Source organism: Anastrepha obliqua, chromosome 5, assembly GCF_027943255.1.
Source record: "Anastrepha obliqua isolate idAnaObli1 chromosome 5, idAnaObli1_1.0, whole genome shotgun sequence".
Lineage (NCBI taxonomy): Eukaryota > Metazoa > Arthropoda > Insecta > Diptera > Tephritidae > Anastrepha > Anastrepha obliqua.
This window is the reverse complement of record NC_072896.1, coordinates 62836728-62855751: the sequence shown is the minus strand read 5'-3', so window position 1 is coordinate 62855751 and position 19024 is coordinate 62836728. Positions and strand designations below refer to the sequence as shown.

General features: G+C 36.9%; 1 protein-coding gene across 1 annotated transcript in view; it reads left to right on the top strand.

Moving 5' to 3' along the window:
- The window catches only part of LOC129249163 (uncharacterized), a 62178-nt gene that overhangs the window by 16797 nt on the left and 26357 nt on the right, over window positions 1-19024 (top strand). Inside the window, exons 2-7 of the mRNA XM_054888829.1 lie at window positions 4522-4665; window positions 9288-9563; window positions 12164-12424; window positions 15312-15665; window positions 15832-16133; window positions 16382-16520. Of these exons, the coding sequence (XP_054744804.1) occupies window positions 4522-4665; window positions 9288-9563; window positions 12164-12424; window positions 15312-15665; window positions 15832-16133; window positions 16382-16520 (1476 nt within the window). The remainder of the gene's footprint in view (window positions 1-4521; window positions 4666-9287; window positions 9564-12163; window positions 12425-15311; window positions 15666-15831; window positions 16134-16381; window positions 16521-19024) is intronic.

Genomic DNA, 19024 nt, shown 5'->3' with positions numbered 1-19024 from the left:
TTTACAATTTTTCTTTGATACAGCCGAAAATGCAAGACCACTGAAATTGTGAGTGGTGCTTATGCGGCCAATACTATACATAATAGGACTATGAATAAGTTCCTTGCGGTTTTACAACAGATGGCGTAACTTGATTATTATTCCATCGATCCACATTTCCAAACATTCATTGGAGAGCTACTGTCGTAAGGCACAAACGTCAGTATAAGTTTTTTATTTGAAGCGTAAACAACAATATTTTTACCACACTTGAAAATGTCGAATTTCGTGCCAAATAATGTGTTTTTGCGGGGAATTCTTCTTCATTATTTTAATATGAAGAAAAAAGCAGCCGAAAGTCATCGTATCTTGGTGGAAGTTTATGGTGAGCATGCTCTAGCTGAGCGAACGTGCCAGAAGTGGTTTGCACGCTTTAAAAGTGGTGATTTTGGCTTGGAAGACGAAGAACGCGAGGGTGCGCCGCCAAAGTTCATGGATACCGAATTGGAGGAATTGCTCGATCAAGATCCGGCTCAAACGCAAGAAGAGGTTGCAAAAACTTTGGGAGTTGATCAATCAACCATTTCCAAACGTTTAAAAGCCATGGGAATGATCCGAAAGGTAGGCCATTGGGTGCCGTATGAATTGAAGCCAAGAGACGTTGAACGCCGTTTTATGGCATGCGAACAACTGCTTCAACGGCACAAAAGAAAGGGTTTTTTGCATCGAATTGTGACTGGCGATGAAAAGTGGGTCCATTACGACAATCCAAAACGTCGGACAACGTATGGATACCCTGGCCATGCTTCAACATCGACGTCGGCGCAGAATATTCATGGCCTGAAGGTTATGCTGTGTATCTGGTGGGACCAGCTGGGTGTTGTGTATTATGAGCTACTGAAACCGAATGAAACGATTACGGGGGATGTCTACCGACGACAATTGATGCGTTTGAGCCGAGCACTGCGAGAAAAACGGCCGCAATACGCCGATAGACACGACAAAGTTATTTTGCAACATGACAATGCTCGGCCACATGTTGCACAAGTGGTCAAAACATACTTAGAAACGCTCAAATGGGATGTCCTACCCCACCCGCCGTATAGTCCAGACCTTGCGCCATCCGATTACTATCTCTTCCGATCGATGCAACATGGCCTGGCTGACCAGCACTTCCGTAATTACGATGAAGTCAAAAAATGGATCGATTCGTGAATTGCGGCAAAACCGACCGAATTTTTCACAAAGGGAATCCGTGAATTGCCAGAAAGATGGGAAAAAGTAGTAGCAAGCGATGGACAATACTTTGAATATTAAATTTGTAACCATTTTACGTCAATAAAGTTTCAAATTTCGAAAAAAAACCGCACGAACTTAACCATAGTCCTATTATATACATATATATATATATATATATATATATATATATAAAATAAATCCATTATTTTTGCGTAAAATTTTTGCGAAAATGCCTTAAAGCTATTTAATGGTCGATCTTTAACTCGTGGGCGCTGCTCCTGGACATACCGGTTAACTTCGATTATTTGTGTGATTTTACGAAATTTTCTCTAACAGCAAAAATGCCTGAACGGAATCGACGAAACCAAAATTGCACGCAATCAGCTGTTACAGTATTGGCCCCATAAACATCATTCACAATTTCAGTGGTCTTGCATTTTCGGCTTTATCAAAGAAAAATTGTAAAATGTACCGAATTTTTTCTTCTCTTTTTGGGTGTTTGGCCGAGCTCCTCCTCCTATTTGTGGCATATGTCCTGATGTTGTTCCACAAATAGCAATGGTACACGACGTATCTGAATGCGTAGGAAGTTCGCAGGTTCGATTCTCCGTACAGGAAACTCCAAATGAGAGAAAAAGACTCGGCAGTGGTCGGCAATCAATGGCAAACCTTCGGGTGTATTTCTGACATGAAAAAGGTCCTCGAAAAAAATCATCTGCCATTCGGACTCGGCTTAAAACTGTAGGACCTTCCTTGTGTGGAACAACATTTTGACATATGGTCGTGATATATTTACAAATTTTCAACGTTGAATAAATTTTAATAATTTTGTTCAAAAGTTTTTCAACAAATATTTTCATTTGCAATAAACCCTACAAATAATACAATTTTCCGAAAAAATAACTTCTTTTTCCAAATTCAGAGCTACAAAAATTAGTTAATTCAAACACTGTGGGGCCTTTTCAAATTATATTCCAAAATGGTTACAGGATCCAATTTTAACCAATTTTGCTTATTTAGTTTTGCCATTAGAACTAAAATAATAAAAAAACAACCAACGTTGGATTTGAATACATTAATTTTGTGTTTTTGAAGTTTTTCTGAATTTAATTATTTCATTCGTTTAAAGAAAGTATTAGGATACCATCGATAAACACTGGTCCTTGATGGAGCTTCATCGCCAAAAAATGAATTAAGTTCATCCATGCAATGTTGCTGAGTTAATCCACGCCGAAAGTTGTAAAAAATAATCGCACGAAAATGTTCACGATTTAGTTCCATTTTGGGACCGAGATAAATCTTTTAAGTTACTGTAAACAACCCAAATAGCGCTGGTATTTCAAAACGTTCTGAGTACGTAAAAGCCAAAAAATGTCAAACTTTGCGATACAGCTGTCAGTTGCCAGATTGCAACACCAGAGTTGCCAAGTCCCGAAATATAAAAGGCACCCCTCGTAGAAAAACGGCCACGTTTATATGGTTACTAATAAGAGACCCCATGTGAAGAAGTAATTAAATGGCAAGGATAAAATGAAGAATAACAGAAAAGCAAGAGAAGATAAGGGGGTTCAATGAATACTTGCAAAATACTGAGTAAGAATTCTTATCTAACTTTTTTCAGCCACTGCAGAATGCTCTTTCAGAAACACTATTCACATTCAAGGACTGGCATAATTCTTGCTCGGTCTCAAAAGATTAAACATTTTGTTGGTAAAATAACCACAAATTACCAGAGGGGCGAAAAAAGTATTAAACGTCGTTAAATAATATTTTCCATACTGCACCTTTGTATTTGGTTTTTTTTTATTTTGCTAAAAACATCCCTTTTTTAACTTATGGACCTATACACTAAAACAATGCAGAATATCACGACATTCATTCTTTTTGACGTGATAACGTCTTATAATTCGATTTAGCCGGCTGCACGCACGAAAAAATGTGTCGTTACCTTGCTCATTTGCCGTTACCTTGCTCATTTATCGTTACCTTGCTCATTTGAGGTTACCTTGCTCATTGTCGTTACCTTGAATGAACTGCAAGCGAAAGCGCGGAACGAACGACAAAGCAAACGAACGGCAACGTTCGACATCTTGCTCTCTCCTACTTAAGTGAGCGTATATATGTATGTATATGCGCATATGTAGGTATATAAATTCACATACTTGTATTTGCATATGCCTTCTTCCTGTGTGCATGGAAATGAACCATTTCTCTGTTGAGAATAGGACGATGATAGAAAAAGTAGGAAATGAAAGGGAGTGTTTCGAGTGTAAAGTGTCTTGAAAAAGGCAAATCGATGATGGTGCCTCTTAGTGTTGTTGACTTATTAATGTTGGAAGCACAATCGAAATTGAACATATCTTTCATGAATTTGATAAATGTTTCGTCATTTTTCACGTTTGTGTAAATGTAACTTGACCTATTCCATTGCAATTCCATTTACCTCCTTCTCTATATCCATACAAAATATCTATCAAACAAATAAAATTAAAATTTTGTTTTGAAAAATGCAACCATTCCATTAGTATTTTCTTATGACGTTGTCACGTTAAACTATCGTCAGTAAACCGACTTTACAGACAACCTCTTTTTTATTATAAAAAAAACTGATTAAAACGATGAGATGAGATTAATTACCATAATGTATTCCTATAGAAAAAACCAGACCTAATATATTAGGGCGATGAAGCAGTGAAAGTTCTATAATTTTCTAATTCAATGGTGGTAGATGGCATGAGCTCCAAGGAATAATAAATGTAGTCAGATATATTTACACGCATATACATATGTGGGTATACATACAATTACATATTATGTGCACGAGGATATGCTTTATTCACAAAACGCTCGATTCGAACTTGAATGCGTAAATAGTTATAAAATATTCAAGTTAACGCAACGTAATATTCTGCTTAGCCCCGCATACGCAGATATTTAGGAAAGATTTGGCCGCATAATACTTGGCGTGCCGAAAATACCTGTGGAAGTGTAGGTATGTGCGTATGTGTGTAAGTTAATAGCCGCTTAAGGTTACGTATACGACCTGTACAACATAAATAAATTTCCCTACAAATTCAAATGCTGCCTCTCTTGCGTGAACTTAGTTTTCGCATACAATTTTTAGTTGTCGTACTAAGGAATACATTCACTCACTTTTGCATACACACACGTTTGTTGCACGCATGTAAATATGTATTATAACAACTCTAACACATTGTAATTTAGTATTTTAGCATTTTCTTATGTCTACCATTTTCCAATTACTACCAATTTTCTGTCTGAATGCTCATTTGTCTGGCGCAGTGTGATCCGGGCGTTGGAGTTGATCGATTTTTTCATGCCATCTACACGCAACCCGACACACGGATGATTATGCTGCTGGGCTCCGCTTGCTCTGAGGTGACGGAGAGTTTGGCCAAGGTGGTGCCGCATTGGAGTATTGTGCAGGTAAATTCTAATGGGCGAAATTAGTGTGAATTTGAATAAAATTTATCATTAAATTATTCATTAATATAGATTTTCTTGCACTTGAGTGAGATTTGTCTGAAGACTTATTTGCGAAATGAAACTTAAGTGTAATAAATCTCATTAAATTAGTCCAAAATTGAGAAAGTTTCGTTGAGTGTCATTAATCAAAAGTAAGCTAAAACTCAAATAAATTACACACAAAATAATTGCTTCAAACTTCTTATTAATTTAAAATAAAGGTTTTCATTCAATATTTTCATTTAAGCGCAGAGAAATTAACACTTCTAGTTTCATTCGGTTCGTATATCCTCATACTTTTTTCATACCTGGGGCTCAGCTGATTCGGGCTCACGAAACACATAATTGCGGCCTCCACCCACTCACACACACATATAAAAATAATATATAAGAATTTTGTCATAAGGGAGAACGAAATTAAACACAAGCTCATCTCCTATAAATATGTTTTCGATCCCAAGAAAACTTCAAGTGCCAATATACCTATAAATCTAATTATATAGAAGAAGGAGTGCAGGAGAGTTATTAACATCAAAGAGCGTGGGTTGTTAAAATTTTTGTCAAAGCTGCTATACTCACCAATCATTAAATACAAACTTAACCGTTTGCTTATGGAGATTCCTTATACAAGGGTCGTTTGAAAAGTACGTGCAAAGTCAGAAAGATGGCTAATACTAGCGCATATCGAGTTTATGTTTAGTTAGTAGGTGGAAGAACTCACACCAAGTTTCAGCCCGATCGATGTACTCTTTGTATTTGATACTCGTTTGAATCGAGGAAGTGAAGTTATTTTCCTTTTCCATCACGACAACGCACCAGCTCACGGGTTGGCAGATGTGGTCGCAAAATTAATGGTAATAGGGTTCCAACTAGTTTTACATGCCTATTGTCCAAAATTGGCTTCCTCGGATTCCTCGGACTACTACTTGTTTCCCAATTTTGCCCCCCAATTTTCCACAAAGATTTTTATTCAAACAAGGAGGTGATTACTGTTTTTCAGGCTTGGACAAATCCTATTATTCGGATCGGAACAAACTAGAACAGCACTATAGACGAAGTCACTAAAAGGAGACTATGTCGAAAACCCCAAAATTATTTACCCCAAACAATAAAGTAGTTCTTATTTTTGCACGAACTTTTCAAACGACACTCGTACGCTCCTCGAAATCCAACTAAAGGCTTTTGCATTTATGCTCTTAATATTTGTTTTAATGGTAATAGTGCCTGGTTTTTGCTCTCAAAGTTTTGCGTTTTAATTATTTATTCATGGTTTGCTCAAAAAATGTAAGTGCCGTTAGATCTTTCTTCGCAATGTTTGCAATTTTCACTTGGGAGTTCATTTCGTTGTTAGATTCAATCAAAGGCAATAATTTGCGTGGCTTCAAATGAGAAAGTTGTGTTTATGATCCATTGTATTTTTAGTTGGTTTCAATGTTTTAATTTTATTTAGGTCCTCTCAAGTCCATGCTTACAGGACCACTGGCATAACAAACAGACAAATTGTCATTAAAATAAGTCACTCGCTGGTATGGAAAACGATGTAACGGCATCGAAAATTGTAAGTGATTTAAACTTACTAATGTACAAACCTCGTGTGCTATTACTGTGCCGGTGGTAATCGGCTAGTTTGAAAAAAATTAGGTCAGGAAAAAAATTCAGATACTAGATTAGCCCTCACGATTCTCGGTCTTAAATTCGATCGAGAGCACGAAGCCAACCTTTCTCGTTGATTATACGTTGGAAGACGTAAGTTTCAGACGGTAAGAGCTACATAATGCCGATATGAAAGAATGGGCTTGAACTCCCTTTTCGAAATTTCAAAATGCCATTTTTTGTTTTTTGTCGGGACAGCTATCAAGTACAGTACTCAGACAACATTAAGGCCATTGTACCATATAGCGCTCGGGTTCTCTTTTCAACTCTCTTTGAATCTACCCGACCTCCGATGAAATCTGAGTAGATCTTGCGGTGCCAAGGAGCCAAAGCGGTCGCTTCTTAACCCAGCAGTGCCGAAGAGAAAATGGTTTTGTTTCCCTGGCAAACCGAAGTTTTGAAATTTTTTCGTAGGTTGGACTCACTACTACTTTCATATTACACAAATTTCTCATGCGTTTTCCGAATAATTTTTTTGTTGCAGTAGCAGTGCCTTTTCTCGCATTTAGCATTTAAGAATTGATATTTTTTTTTGGAAAAATGGTATTACAAGCTTTTTATTAGTCTGGCTTCTGATAAATATTACAGAATATAAAAAATTCTTTATTTTAGAGTTTCTATTCAAATGCTTTTAAGGAAAAACAAGACTCTTTAACTAAATTTCGCGGACTGTATTTGTATGAAAAAACCAAGACTTTAAGTTTTTTTCCTTTTCATCCCTTAATTTTTGAGTATCGCTTATGAACTGTTTTTCAGGCTAGTTTTTGTAAACACGAAAAATAGGCTTCGATTTGCTTCTCCTTCTTTATGCTATTATAGCATTATTCACGGCGTCAACGGAATTATTAAATAAGCAGAAGTTCCACGGCGTTTGTTTACAGCGACAAGTCTGTTGCCCTCTAACCGCCCAGAAAGGTATTTTAGTTCATAAAGCTGATACTCTTTGGGTGCTAGCATTTATGTCCTATTAGATGCTCATGCAATGTCATTTAAGAAATTCTTTCGTTGTGTGCTTAGCTGCTTCTCTTTCCACAAGGGATCACGTTGTAAATTAAGTGGACGCTTGCAGCAGAGATACTGATAACGTTCGAAAATACTGTCTTTGATCAATTATTGCTCTTGCGCTTTGAACGACAAAATTTTGTCAATTGTTTTCATATTCCGGCATCATGCCAATGTATGAAACCATAAGGAGAGACACCAGATATATTAACTACATATAAGTATATATTTTTTTGTTGTAATTAATTTTCATTATTTTTTAAAAAACTATATTTCATTTTATAAAAAACTAAAAATCCAAGTTTCAAACTTTGTGCAAAATTGTTAAACATTCATCCAGTTTCCATCGAAAATTCACACTATTTTCAGAACTTTTAGAAGTTGTTTGCTAATGGATTTTTATTGCCTATTTAGCTCTAGTTTACTAAAGTGCAGGCTTAAAGTGACTTAAAAGTCTCACTGATTTTTGATAATATCTTTTCCTCTCTTTGTTACGCATTTTCTACATATAAAAAACAGGGCGTATATTATTCAAGGAAAACAATTATCATAAGTCAACGAGAGATTACAGAAACTTCAACTCTGCTTTATTATACTAAAATTTAATTAGCTATACATAGCTGCGTACCACAATTTTTTTAGAAATAGCAATTAATTGTGATGGAAAGTTTGTGGAATTTTCAAAATTTTTGTTTAAAATATGAAATTTGGGTATGTGTGAATTTTGTTAGAGCTATCTCTTATAAAAAAATATAAAAACATTAAAAAAAGCAAAATAATCGAAACTAGTCAAAATGTTGGGGTGGTATCGTTTTTGTTGTAGAGCGAAGTCTGGCTTTAGCTAAACCTGGACATTCGCATAAAAGGCTTTCTTTTATCCCCTCTGCCTGACAGCTTCTGCAGATGCGATTGACTGCATGATCCCCCATCTTCCAGCGACCTGTAAGGGTTGCAGTGATACGTGAAATATTTGGGCGAGAGTATCCTAGCAGGTAGTTCGTCCTCTGGATGTTAAAGCAATGGATGTTTTTATTGTGTTGAATGGTATAGCAACTGCTACCGCCGCTGTTGAGTTTAGTGCGGAACCTATTCTTGGTAGCTCATCTACTATCTCATTACTTCACATTGTAATCACGGTTGCACTTCCAAACTTTCCAGATGTCCACCTGCATTTGCTGTTATGAAATCGCTCTATGGAGTATTGTCCTTCGACAAAATCCTTGGATCAAAGTTTTCCAACTTTCAACTTTCTTTAACTGGAGTATTTTTTCATTAGATGCTGAGCTTTCTTCTTTCTTTTCGCTTCCATAAGAAAAATAGCCAAATCTTTAACTTCTAATTCATCTACACACTTTTCCAAGTGCTCATTGACCCAAAAATATATTCATTAAGGCATATTTTTGATGGAAACCCACTAGAAAATTTACTCAACAAAATGAAGTCGAAGCAATGCAAACTTTACACAAACACGTGGACGCGCAATCTGCCGAAAGGCGTTAAAAAACGAATTATTTTTTACAAGACTTTACATTTGTGCGTAGCGATTGAAACTCAGCGTTTGTATAGCAAATAATTTCGTGCCAAAGTCACGTAGTTTCAGCTCGGTTGAAAATATTTTCTTGGGAAAATTTTAGTTGAAAATTGATTTTAATTTATAGGACTGGCATTTCCACTAATCTTCCTCCCCTTCAATCATTCTGTCCAATTCAATTGTTTACAAAAATTAATCCTTAATTAATTAAACTTTCAATAAAATTGCTGAAAAACAATTTGCTATTGGCCTTTTCAAATCCACATTTTTATGCTGTAGCTATTATACTTTAACACAACTACACTTGCACATACTTTAACAGGAATTACAAGTGACTGCTTATTTAATATATTTAAGCGTAAGTATATGTCCTTCCATTGGGTTTTTATTCTTAAAGGTTTCATTTGGCTCCACTTCGCCAGCGCTCAGTGACCGCAAAGAGTTCCCCAACTTTTACCGCACCGTTGCGCCAGACTCATCACATAATCCCGCGCGTATAGCCTTCATTCGTTTCTTTGGCTGGGATACGGTGACCACATTTTCCCAAAATGAAGAGGTCCATTCGCTTGCTGTCAATGATTTAGTGACTGAACTGGAGACGGCAAATATCTCTTGTGCGGCAACCATCACTTTTGCAGCGACGGATTTCAAGGAGCAATTGCTTCTGTTGAGAGTAGGTATATTTGTATATTGCTGGGCATAAATGCGTATGTATTAATATGATGTACACACACATTGATAAAATGGGTATATTTACTATGGGCTAAGATGAGGCGCATTAAGTTTGTTCACACATAAGACCCATAAATTTATTATTTTTTTGACTCAAACATACAAGAATATAGATATGGCAATGTATGTGTGATAAAAAGTTATGTCACACGCAGCCCAATCGCGGATTCCACATGAACAAGTAATTCTAATTATCATACATTTAAGTAAAAATTAAAAAAAAAAAGTATTCAATATGTTTTTGTACAGCACCGTGATTTATAGACATTTATTTTTCACATTCTTACATGAAACGGCGAAAAACAATTTTTTTATAAATTTCAGGTCAGTAGCATCAGAGATAATTTTTTTTACAAGGACATCAGGATATCTAAAAGTACTAAGCTTTTCTTCAACAAAACCTTGTGACACTTAAAAATTCGTATGAATTTGTTTCCGCGAACTCTTCCATTGCACTTACAAAGTTTGCCGAAATCATCGAAAGTCGGAAAATGAGTAGATTCAGATAAGTTCAAATTCAAAGAAATAGACTTAAAGACGATTTTTCAAAGTCAAGTAAATATTTCCAAAAAAAAATCTGTTTTTTGGTAAAAAGTCTATGAAATTTTCTTGGTGTTTGTCCAAGCTGCTCTAAATAAATACAGAGACCTACTGCTCCCCCAAATGGAAGACTGGTATTTTATGTGCTTGGTGGACTGCTTTCCCGGGTCTTATCGAAATTATTCCTGTGAAAACTAACTTGTTTTCGATGGCCACTGGTTTCTAAAATAGTTCAATAATAAGCGGTATGGATGTGAATTATACTCGTATAACTTTAGCTTTAGTAACTCTGCGGCTGTCGTGCCTGAATGGGTTGGTGCGTGACTACCATTCGGTTCGAATCTCTGTGTATGAAACAGCGAAATTATAGAAAAAGTCGCCCCTCGGCAGGCAATGGCAAACCTCCGAGCGTATTTCTGCCATGAAAAAGTTCCTCATAAAAATCATTACCGTTCGGAGTTAACGTAAATCTGGAGGTCCCTCCATTTGTGGAACAACATCAAGACGCGCACCGCAAACAGGAGGAGGAGCTCAGCCAAACACCTAACAGAAGTGTGCGCGCCAATTATTTATTTTATTTATTTAACTCTGCGAGATTACGTGATTTGGTCAACCAAAGCAAAATTGGGAGAGTAACTTTGACTGATAGCTCATAATACATATATGACAGTACAATTACGCCTCATTTCCCACGAATTGTTATGCTTTTTCCATGAGTCGTTATTCAGACGGTAACGAAGTTACATAGGCAGCGGCTGCATTGATTTTTTCGCACATGACCAGCACATACTTAGTTTTAGTGGAGCTCTGTCGTAAGCAACTCACTGTCTCCTTGTTACGTCAACAAATTAGCTAATACCTTCAAATACACTGAGAGCCGATTAACGGATTTTATGTTTGCCTCACCTTTACATTCTGTACATCGTGCAAAAAAGTTGGTCAAAAAAGAGAAAATTTGCTGCATTCTTCAGTATTAGCACAAGCGAGGTAAAAAATCGGAGCAATTAACAAAATATGTGTAATGTATGGACCCAATACAGTATCGGTCCCCTTGACAGTTGTTAAAGGGGAACTCTACGAATTATTTCCCAGGAAAGCGCAGAAAAGATGGAGCTCCATTTCTTCATGTGCTATTTCGAAAGCCCTTTGGCCCCAGTACAATATATGAAGGCCTCAGAAAGTACTTTGTACTCCTCGCCATTCAATTTCCAAACTCGTAGCTGTGTTTACCGGTCACGGAACGAGCGGCACACACGCAGAGAAGCTAGGGTTACCCATTGCAGAAGCTGTGGGGCAGTACGCCAACCTAAATCCCATCAATCTTCTCCATTATATCAACGGCTCTGGCAGGCTGTAGATATCTGCCCGTTGGAGGTCTCATAATGGTATCAAAACGGCGCTTCAGTGCTACTTGAGGAGTGCCAGACTGGCACTTCAACCAGTTTACCTACCTACTACAGTATCAAAGGCAATAACAAACCGATAGTTTCAACTATTTCGGTCAGTTCAAATTATTGACATCGAAGGTTCAACACGCTTTTGTAGGAGAATTGTGGAAAAATATTATAAAGTCAGGAAAATCGTGTAAAATTAATATAAATTTATCGTAGAGTCGCACTGGCATGAATTAGGGCTTTCAGAACCATTTGCGTAAGCATTACATTAAAAGTGATATGTGGAAGTAAGTTGGTATTCTTTAATCACGGAATTAAACATTTAATATTTCTTCCAAAACTAACAAAAGTTTTCAAATCAAACTGTATACATTTGATCTAAATCTGATAATCCTTTCTGTATTACAATTTATTTGTCGAATCAAAAGGACAAATTGATCACCACTTTTTACTTGATTTACATATTTATAATTTCATCAACCTAATTTTGAATCAACCTTTTTTCACAATTACTTGTACGCTTTCCATATCCTCTACCAATCGCCGCAATCGCCAACTGACGGTTTCCGCTGTCATCTGACCAATTGTCTACCACCAACGCCTGCAGGAAACGGATACGCGCATTATTATAGGCAGCTTCTCCCAGGATTTAGCGCCACAAGTACTTTGTGAAGCATTTCGTCTACGCATGTTTGGTGCCAATTATGCTTGGATATTGCACGAGAGTATGGGTGCGCCATGGTGGAACGTCATAGCGGCCACAGGAACCACCTGTACCGCCAGAGAGCTGCAAGAAGCTGTAGAGAATTTGATTATCATCGCCAGTCACAATAGGATTGTCGGAAATAATACCAGCTACAGTGGATTGGTAAGTCGATTACAGTAACAAAAGCAACATCAACAATTCACGGTGCTGCCATAATATTTTCTAATATAAGACATACAAAAGCAGGGAATTCTCTATGGCTTTAGATTCGCGATAAAAAACAGCTTCAGTGCAGTGGGTGTTAAGTAGAAATAAAAACGATTGTCGCCGAATAGGGCATTTGTAGCTTTATAGCACCGAAGGAGGGTTGGCATGGTATTGCATAAATTTGTTTGTTTTCATTTGGTTTTTTATTTTATTTACATAGTTGCGAATACGTAAGCGTGCAAGTATATATTTACAAACACATCAGCACGTTCCTGATGTTATAGGCCGTTTGTGTTGATTTGCTCATTATATGTTTGTTTGATTGTTTATTTTATGGCTGATTGGTCAACGATTATGATTTATTTGATTAAACAAGTTGGTGGTAGCAGATGGATTTTTACTGAATGAGAAATGGAATTAGAATTGTATTTATTTAGCAGTGGAATTAATTTTGTAATAAGAAATAGGTTTTGTCAAGGAATTTATGCAATTTATGAAAGATGCGCTTCAGTTTTTAGAAATGTGGTTTTGATTTATTTTACAAAGAATAAAAGAATTGTTATAAAGCGTATTTAACTCTAGGCTCTCAAGACCTTCAAATTCGAAAGGAAACGATGAAGGCGGCGTACAGGCTCAAGTTAAACGGAGTCTGGGGAAACGAAGAAAATACTGGCTTCTGTCAGTGTTATGCCACCAGTTGTCGGACCGGTGGACACTGTTCTCGATGCCAGCCTTGTGGTGCCTTGTCTTAACTTCGTTTGGAAGTACGATGGTTTTGATCCGAGACACATATCAATGGTTAAATCCAGAGAACCTATTAACGGGATTTCGTTTCGACGGATCCGAAATCAGTGATGGTACTTAGACGAAGACACTAAGTACTCCTACGCTGCAGAAAAGATGGCTAGCTGGGTACTCTTAACGAAAGTCTATGCCATCTTGAATGTAGCTTAATTGCGGCTAATTACAAAAACTACTGTAGCAGTAGTATTGGAATTTGTAGTGACAGCCAAGCTGCACGAAGAACCCTTGCTAACACACGCTGCTCTTCGAAATTAGGCGGTAAAGGTAAGACAAAACTGCGCAGTGTTACAAAACACAACAAAGTTTGTCTTATATGGGTGCATGGACATTGCGATATTGCAGGGGACGAGTTGGCTGACAAACTGGCTAATCAAGGCTCTGGAAGAATACCACTGGGCCTTAGCCTTTTATAGGTGTTAATTCTGCATTAATTCAACTATAGATTGGCGGCTTCATTAGGTCTACCTATAGAAGGCATTGGTCTGAGTTGGACTCCTGCAGTGTAGCCAAGTGCTTTGTGAAAGAACCAAACAGAAAATTAGCGACCTTTCGCTTAAAACTTAGTAGGAAGGACCCGAGAGCGCTGGTGGGTCTAGTCACAGGGCACAATGCCTGTAACCAGTATATGGCTACCATTGCAATCATTGGCGACCCAATATGCGTATCCTGTCTTGAGAAGGAGGACACCGCAGAGCATTTTCTCTGTAGCTGTCCGGCGTTTTCTAGCATCAGACTTGGGCTGTTAGGTTGCGATGTACCGAGTATGGATAAAGTTCACACTCTTCCTCTTCCGGATCTCTTAAAACCATGAATGAATCCAAAAAATTTTCGGAAGGGCAACCTCAAACCTATTTTTCCGCCTTACCATCCATATAATTCTATCCTGCCTCTCTATTCTTTCTATTGTAATCTATCCCGGTGTAGTAAAATGCTCTTCCTGACTGAGTGGTTGGACTTGTCCAACCCAAAATAAATTGAATCTAATCTTGGTTAGATAATTTTGATGGACGAGTATGAACATTTGGACAACGCAAAAAAGCGATCGTTAGAAAGGCAGCTTAACCCTAAATTTGAATGTTACACAGATGCATATGTACGTACGTATAAGTATATACTCGTATGCATCAGCAACCGCAGCAAAATTCATTAAAATCGGGTTTAGGTCTATTCCTATTACTACATTTATTATTCTCTTATAGTTATTTCACAAAACTTTTAGAAGATGATTTAACTCATACTCATTTTTGCTATAGCCATTTGGGCTCCCTTTAACAGCCTCATTCTCTATTGCGAACAAAAGGTCAGACGAACAAATTGTCTCCAGACGATTTCGTATACCATTGGAATTATCTACATTGTTCCCCAACTCACACGTTGTAGCAAAATGTGAGACGAAAGTATTAACAAATGCGTAATTACTATACGTAATTAATTTAAGGATTAAAAAGAAACAGTATTTTTTCAAAGTCTTTATCTTTTTAAGCTAACTTTTGAGCGTTCGTCTGCATTATTTACATAATCTACTTATTTCTTTATTAGTGTTTTTATACCTATGGAAGTTATTGTTGATAGTGTAGATGTTGGTGGCGATGGTGTAGCTCATGATGTTATTGGTGGTGTATGCCATTTCAAACATAACACAACAAAAGCAAAATTGTTTTCGTTTAAATTTGTTTGTTTTTCATTGTTTTGCCTACTATTCATAATATGGAATGTTATTTTCCTATGTTACATCCACGTAAAGATCAATTGTTTACGTCTACTTTTGTGTTCAAATTGCAGATAAGAATCTGACACTAAACGAGCATATCTAAGCAATTTATTTAAAATTGGTTAATGTTTTACCAATATGGTTTTGATGTAATTTGATCTATGATTTTTTAATGAGTAGGGTGTTTTAATTTAATATTGATAGACTGGTTACAAAACGGTATTGGAATGTAATTCAGGAGGATCAGTGGGCTTGTACCTCCCCATCGTGGACCCAATTAATTTTAGAAATTTCTTCTTTTCGAAAACTTCCTCTTCTTTTAAACAGAACAATGAAATGTTTTTGTCTGAGTTGCGCCAACGATCTGGCGGCCTACCGAATGCACGCCACGTCAACAAAAAGCGAAAGTTGAATGCTGTTGAACTCCAGAGAACTCTTTCATCACTCAACAATGCATTAAACACCAACAACATACCCACCCTAAATGGCATTGCTATATCGAATTATGCGCCACAAACCTATGATGCCGTTTGGGCAATTGCCTTGGCACTACGAGCCGCCGAAGACCGTTGGCAGAAGTTGGGCATGCAATCAAAACTCAATCAATTCGATTATATGCGCGCGGATATGGCACGAGAATTTCTCCAACAGATGGCGAAATTGGAATTCTTGGGCGTGTCGGTAAGTATGCGTGCGATAAAGAATATGCTTCAAATTATTGGCTGTGCGTTATCATACAACAAAAAACTATCATATACAAGCGTAATAATGGTCGTTGCAAGTATCTTTTTATTATTATTATTTATTAATATCCCCCTTCTGCTTCATTATCTCAACTCTTCTGCAGGGGCCAGTTTCATTTAGTGGCCCTGATCGGGTTGGTACCACCGCCTTCTATCAGATTCAAAATGGCACACTCGCTCTCATTGCTCTTTACTATCCAGCCGTTCATCGATTAGATTTTCACTGCCCTTATTGCCGTTCCGTGCGCTGGCACACGGGGCAAGTGCCAATCGCCAGACGGATATTCAAAATGCGTGTCGCCACTATTGCAACGAGTGCCTTCTATACCATAGCCACACTTTCAGTGGTTGGCATCATACTGGCAATTGCTTTTCTCGCCTTTACGTTGCACTTTCGGAAAATGAAGTAAGTAACAGGTTGTAAATGAAAACATTTTATTAGTTTCAGAAAGGGGCAAAACACTGCAAAATGAGAAGTACGAAGTCAAAGTGAAACCATCATAAAAGTGCTTTACACAAGTATCCAGGAAGCTCATTTTGTTGTACTGCCTCGTCTTCTTTTTTTTTTAAGTGCTGTCAATTCAAAAAGCTCTCTAACTTTGATATTCTTTTTTTTCTCTTTTTTTTTGCTAAACCAAATGTTTCTGCACAAAGAGCAATTAAGCTGTCAAGCCCGAAACTGAGTAACATTTCTGCAGTGGGCTGCGTTTGTGTGTATGTTGCTGTGATTCTGCTCGGACTGGACTATTCTACGCTACCCACACCAGAAACATCGTACTCAAATGTTTGCACAGTAAGTATTTACCAACGAAAGGATGAAACAGTCAGGAAGATTCTCATACACTTCTACTTATATTTATGTATATTAGGGTGGTCCAAAAAACTCAAGTTTTTTTTAGAGACCTAGGGACCCTCTCATTTTGTTACATCTAATAAAATAATAATCTATGCAAAATCTTAGCACCCTAGAACATATAGAAGGCAGTGCTCAACAACGTTTAGTTTTCATAAATTTCTATAAAAAACTCATACTTTCGGGTAATTAACGCCTTTTTTGACATGAATGTGGTAGGGGCTTTAGACAGGAATAAATTTTCCGATCGTGAAGCTGTAAGGCTTATCATTCCTATTGCCGCCGTACTTGGCCATGATCCTGCGGCATTGCCGCTTTCAAGAAGTTCTATAAAAAGAAAACGAGAAGCAGCAAGGCAGAATTTTTCAACAGAGATGAAATCAAACTTAGACATCAAAGAACCAGTTGTTGTTCATTGGGACAGCAAAATCTTGCCCGACATTTTAGGTTCACAAAAAGTATATTAGATAGACTACCAGTGCTAGTTTCCTATGCTGGTGGAAATGAGAAACTACTGGGGGTGCCAAAATTGGCTAGTGCAACAGGTTCGAAAACTGGAGATGCAGTACTTAAAACTCTTAAAACATGGAATCTTGATGATAAAATCATTGGTATGGGATTTGACACAACAGCCGTCAACACTGGTGTCAAGAGTGGTGCAAGTTAACGCCTCCTATACCACACACCACTAACCCAGGATGTAAACAGTTAAGCATAGATTAATAGCGCAAGCCACTTCCCAAAAAAATAAACAATAAATATAAGCACTTACCATTAGCGAAAGTGTCAAACATGTCATTGACACTTTGCTAATGAAAGAAGTGGACATCACATATCACGTATGGTCCGCTTTCAATAGAATTAAGAAAACAATAAAAATAAGCGCTTACCTTAGCGAAAATGTCAAACATGTCACATATCACGTATGGTCCGCTTTCAATAGAATTAAGACATACTAACCTAAGATTTAAGCTTCAGATTCTGTATAAATATTAAGATTAATAAAGTGTCGGATCAGTCTGTATCCGGTGTGCAACGAAGACTCACAATGTGTTTTTTAAAAAGCTTTTGCTAGTTAAGCAAAAGATAATTGGCGATCCTGCCAGGAGCGATTTAAGTTCTGGTGGACCAAATAAAAGTTGTGTGCTATAATAGCCTGTAAAAAGGCAGTGCACAATTTAAACAAATAAGTATCCCTAAATCGGAAAAGGGAGAAAAAAAAAAAATTTTTTTAGACTAAAAAAAGGAGAAAACTAAAAAGTATCCTAAGTCTAAAAAATAATAAAACAAAAAGAAAAAATTTAAAAAAGGAGAAAACCAAAAAGTATCCTAATAAAACAAAAAGAAAAAATTAAAAAAAAGGAGAAAACCAAAAAGTATCCTAATAAAACAAAAAGAAAAAATTTAAAAAAAGGAGAAAACCAAAAAGTATCCTAATAAAACAAAAAGAAAAAATTTAAAAAAAAGGAGAAAACCAAAAAGTATCCTAATAAAACAAAAAGAAAAAAAGGAGAAAATCAAAAAGTATCCTAGTAAACCAAAATATCAAGCAAGTCTACAAAATATAATAATTCTACAAGGAAACAAGCAAAGGAGGAAAAACGCACTCAATAGAGGAAAAATCACTGTATGCAAACATCTTTAGCAAGCAAACACCAAGTTGGACCTGAAGGAATCTTCCAGTAATGAGTAAGAAACTAAATAATTTTTAAGCATTAAAAGTTGTAAATTATAAATATAGCATATGGGCAATAGACCTAGTAGCTTAGGTTACGAGAAATTACACTATTGTGAAAAGTGTAAAGAAAACCACAAAAATTGTGTAAAAAATAAGGAAGTGATTAAAAATTTTTCAAATTTTACCAAAAATAAAGCTGGAAGAGTTGAGAAGTAGGTTTGCAGATATGTCTATAGTGAATAATAACAATAGCACGTCCAATATGGATGTTGTGTCGCGACTTATAGCTGCTAGCACCGCCTCGCTGCGTAGCGAGGTAGAACAAGTTAGACGTCAGTTGCAGGCTTTAAGTAATTCCGACAATGTTGCTGAATATACTACAGAATCAATAGATTCAACAATCAATTGTGAGGAAAGTTTAGACGTCATAAAATCTCTTCCTGAATTTCGAGGAAAAATCAACAATTATGTTAGCTGGCGCGAGGCTGCTAACAATTCAATGTCATTGTATACTAGGGGAAGCAAAAAATATTTTGCTGCCTTGACTATCTTGCGTAACAAAATTACGCAGGACGCTAACAATATTTTAACGAACCACGGTACGGTTCTTAATTTCGATGCAATTCTGAGTAGGCTAGATTTTGCCTTCGCTGATAAGAGGCCGTGTCACATAATAGAACAGGAAATGAGTGTGCTTAGGCAAGGACCTGGTACCCTAATAGAGTTCTACAACGAGGTCAATAAAAAACTGACGTTATTAATTAAC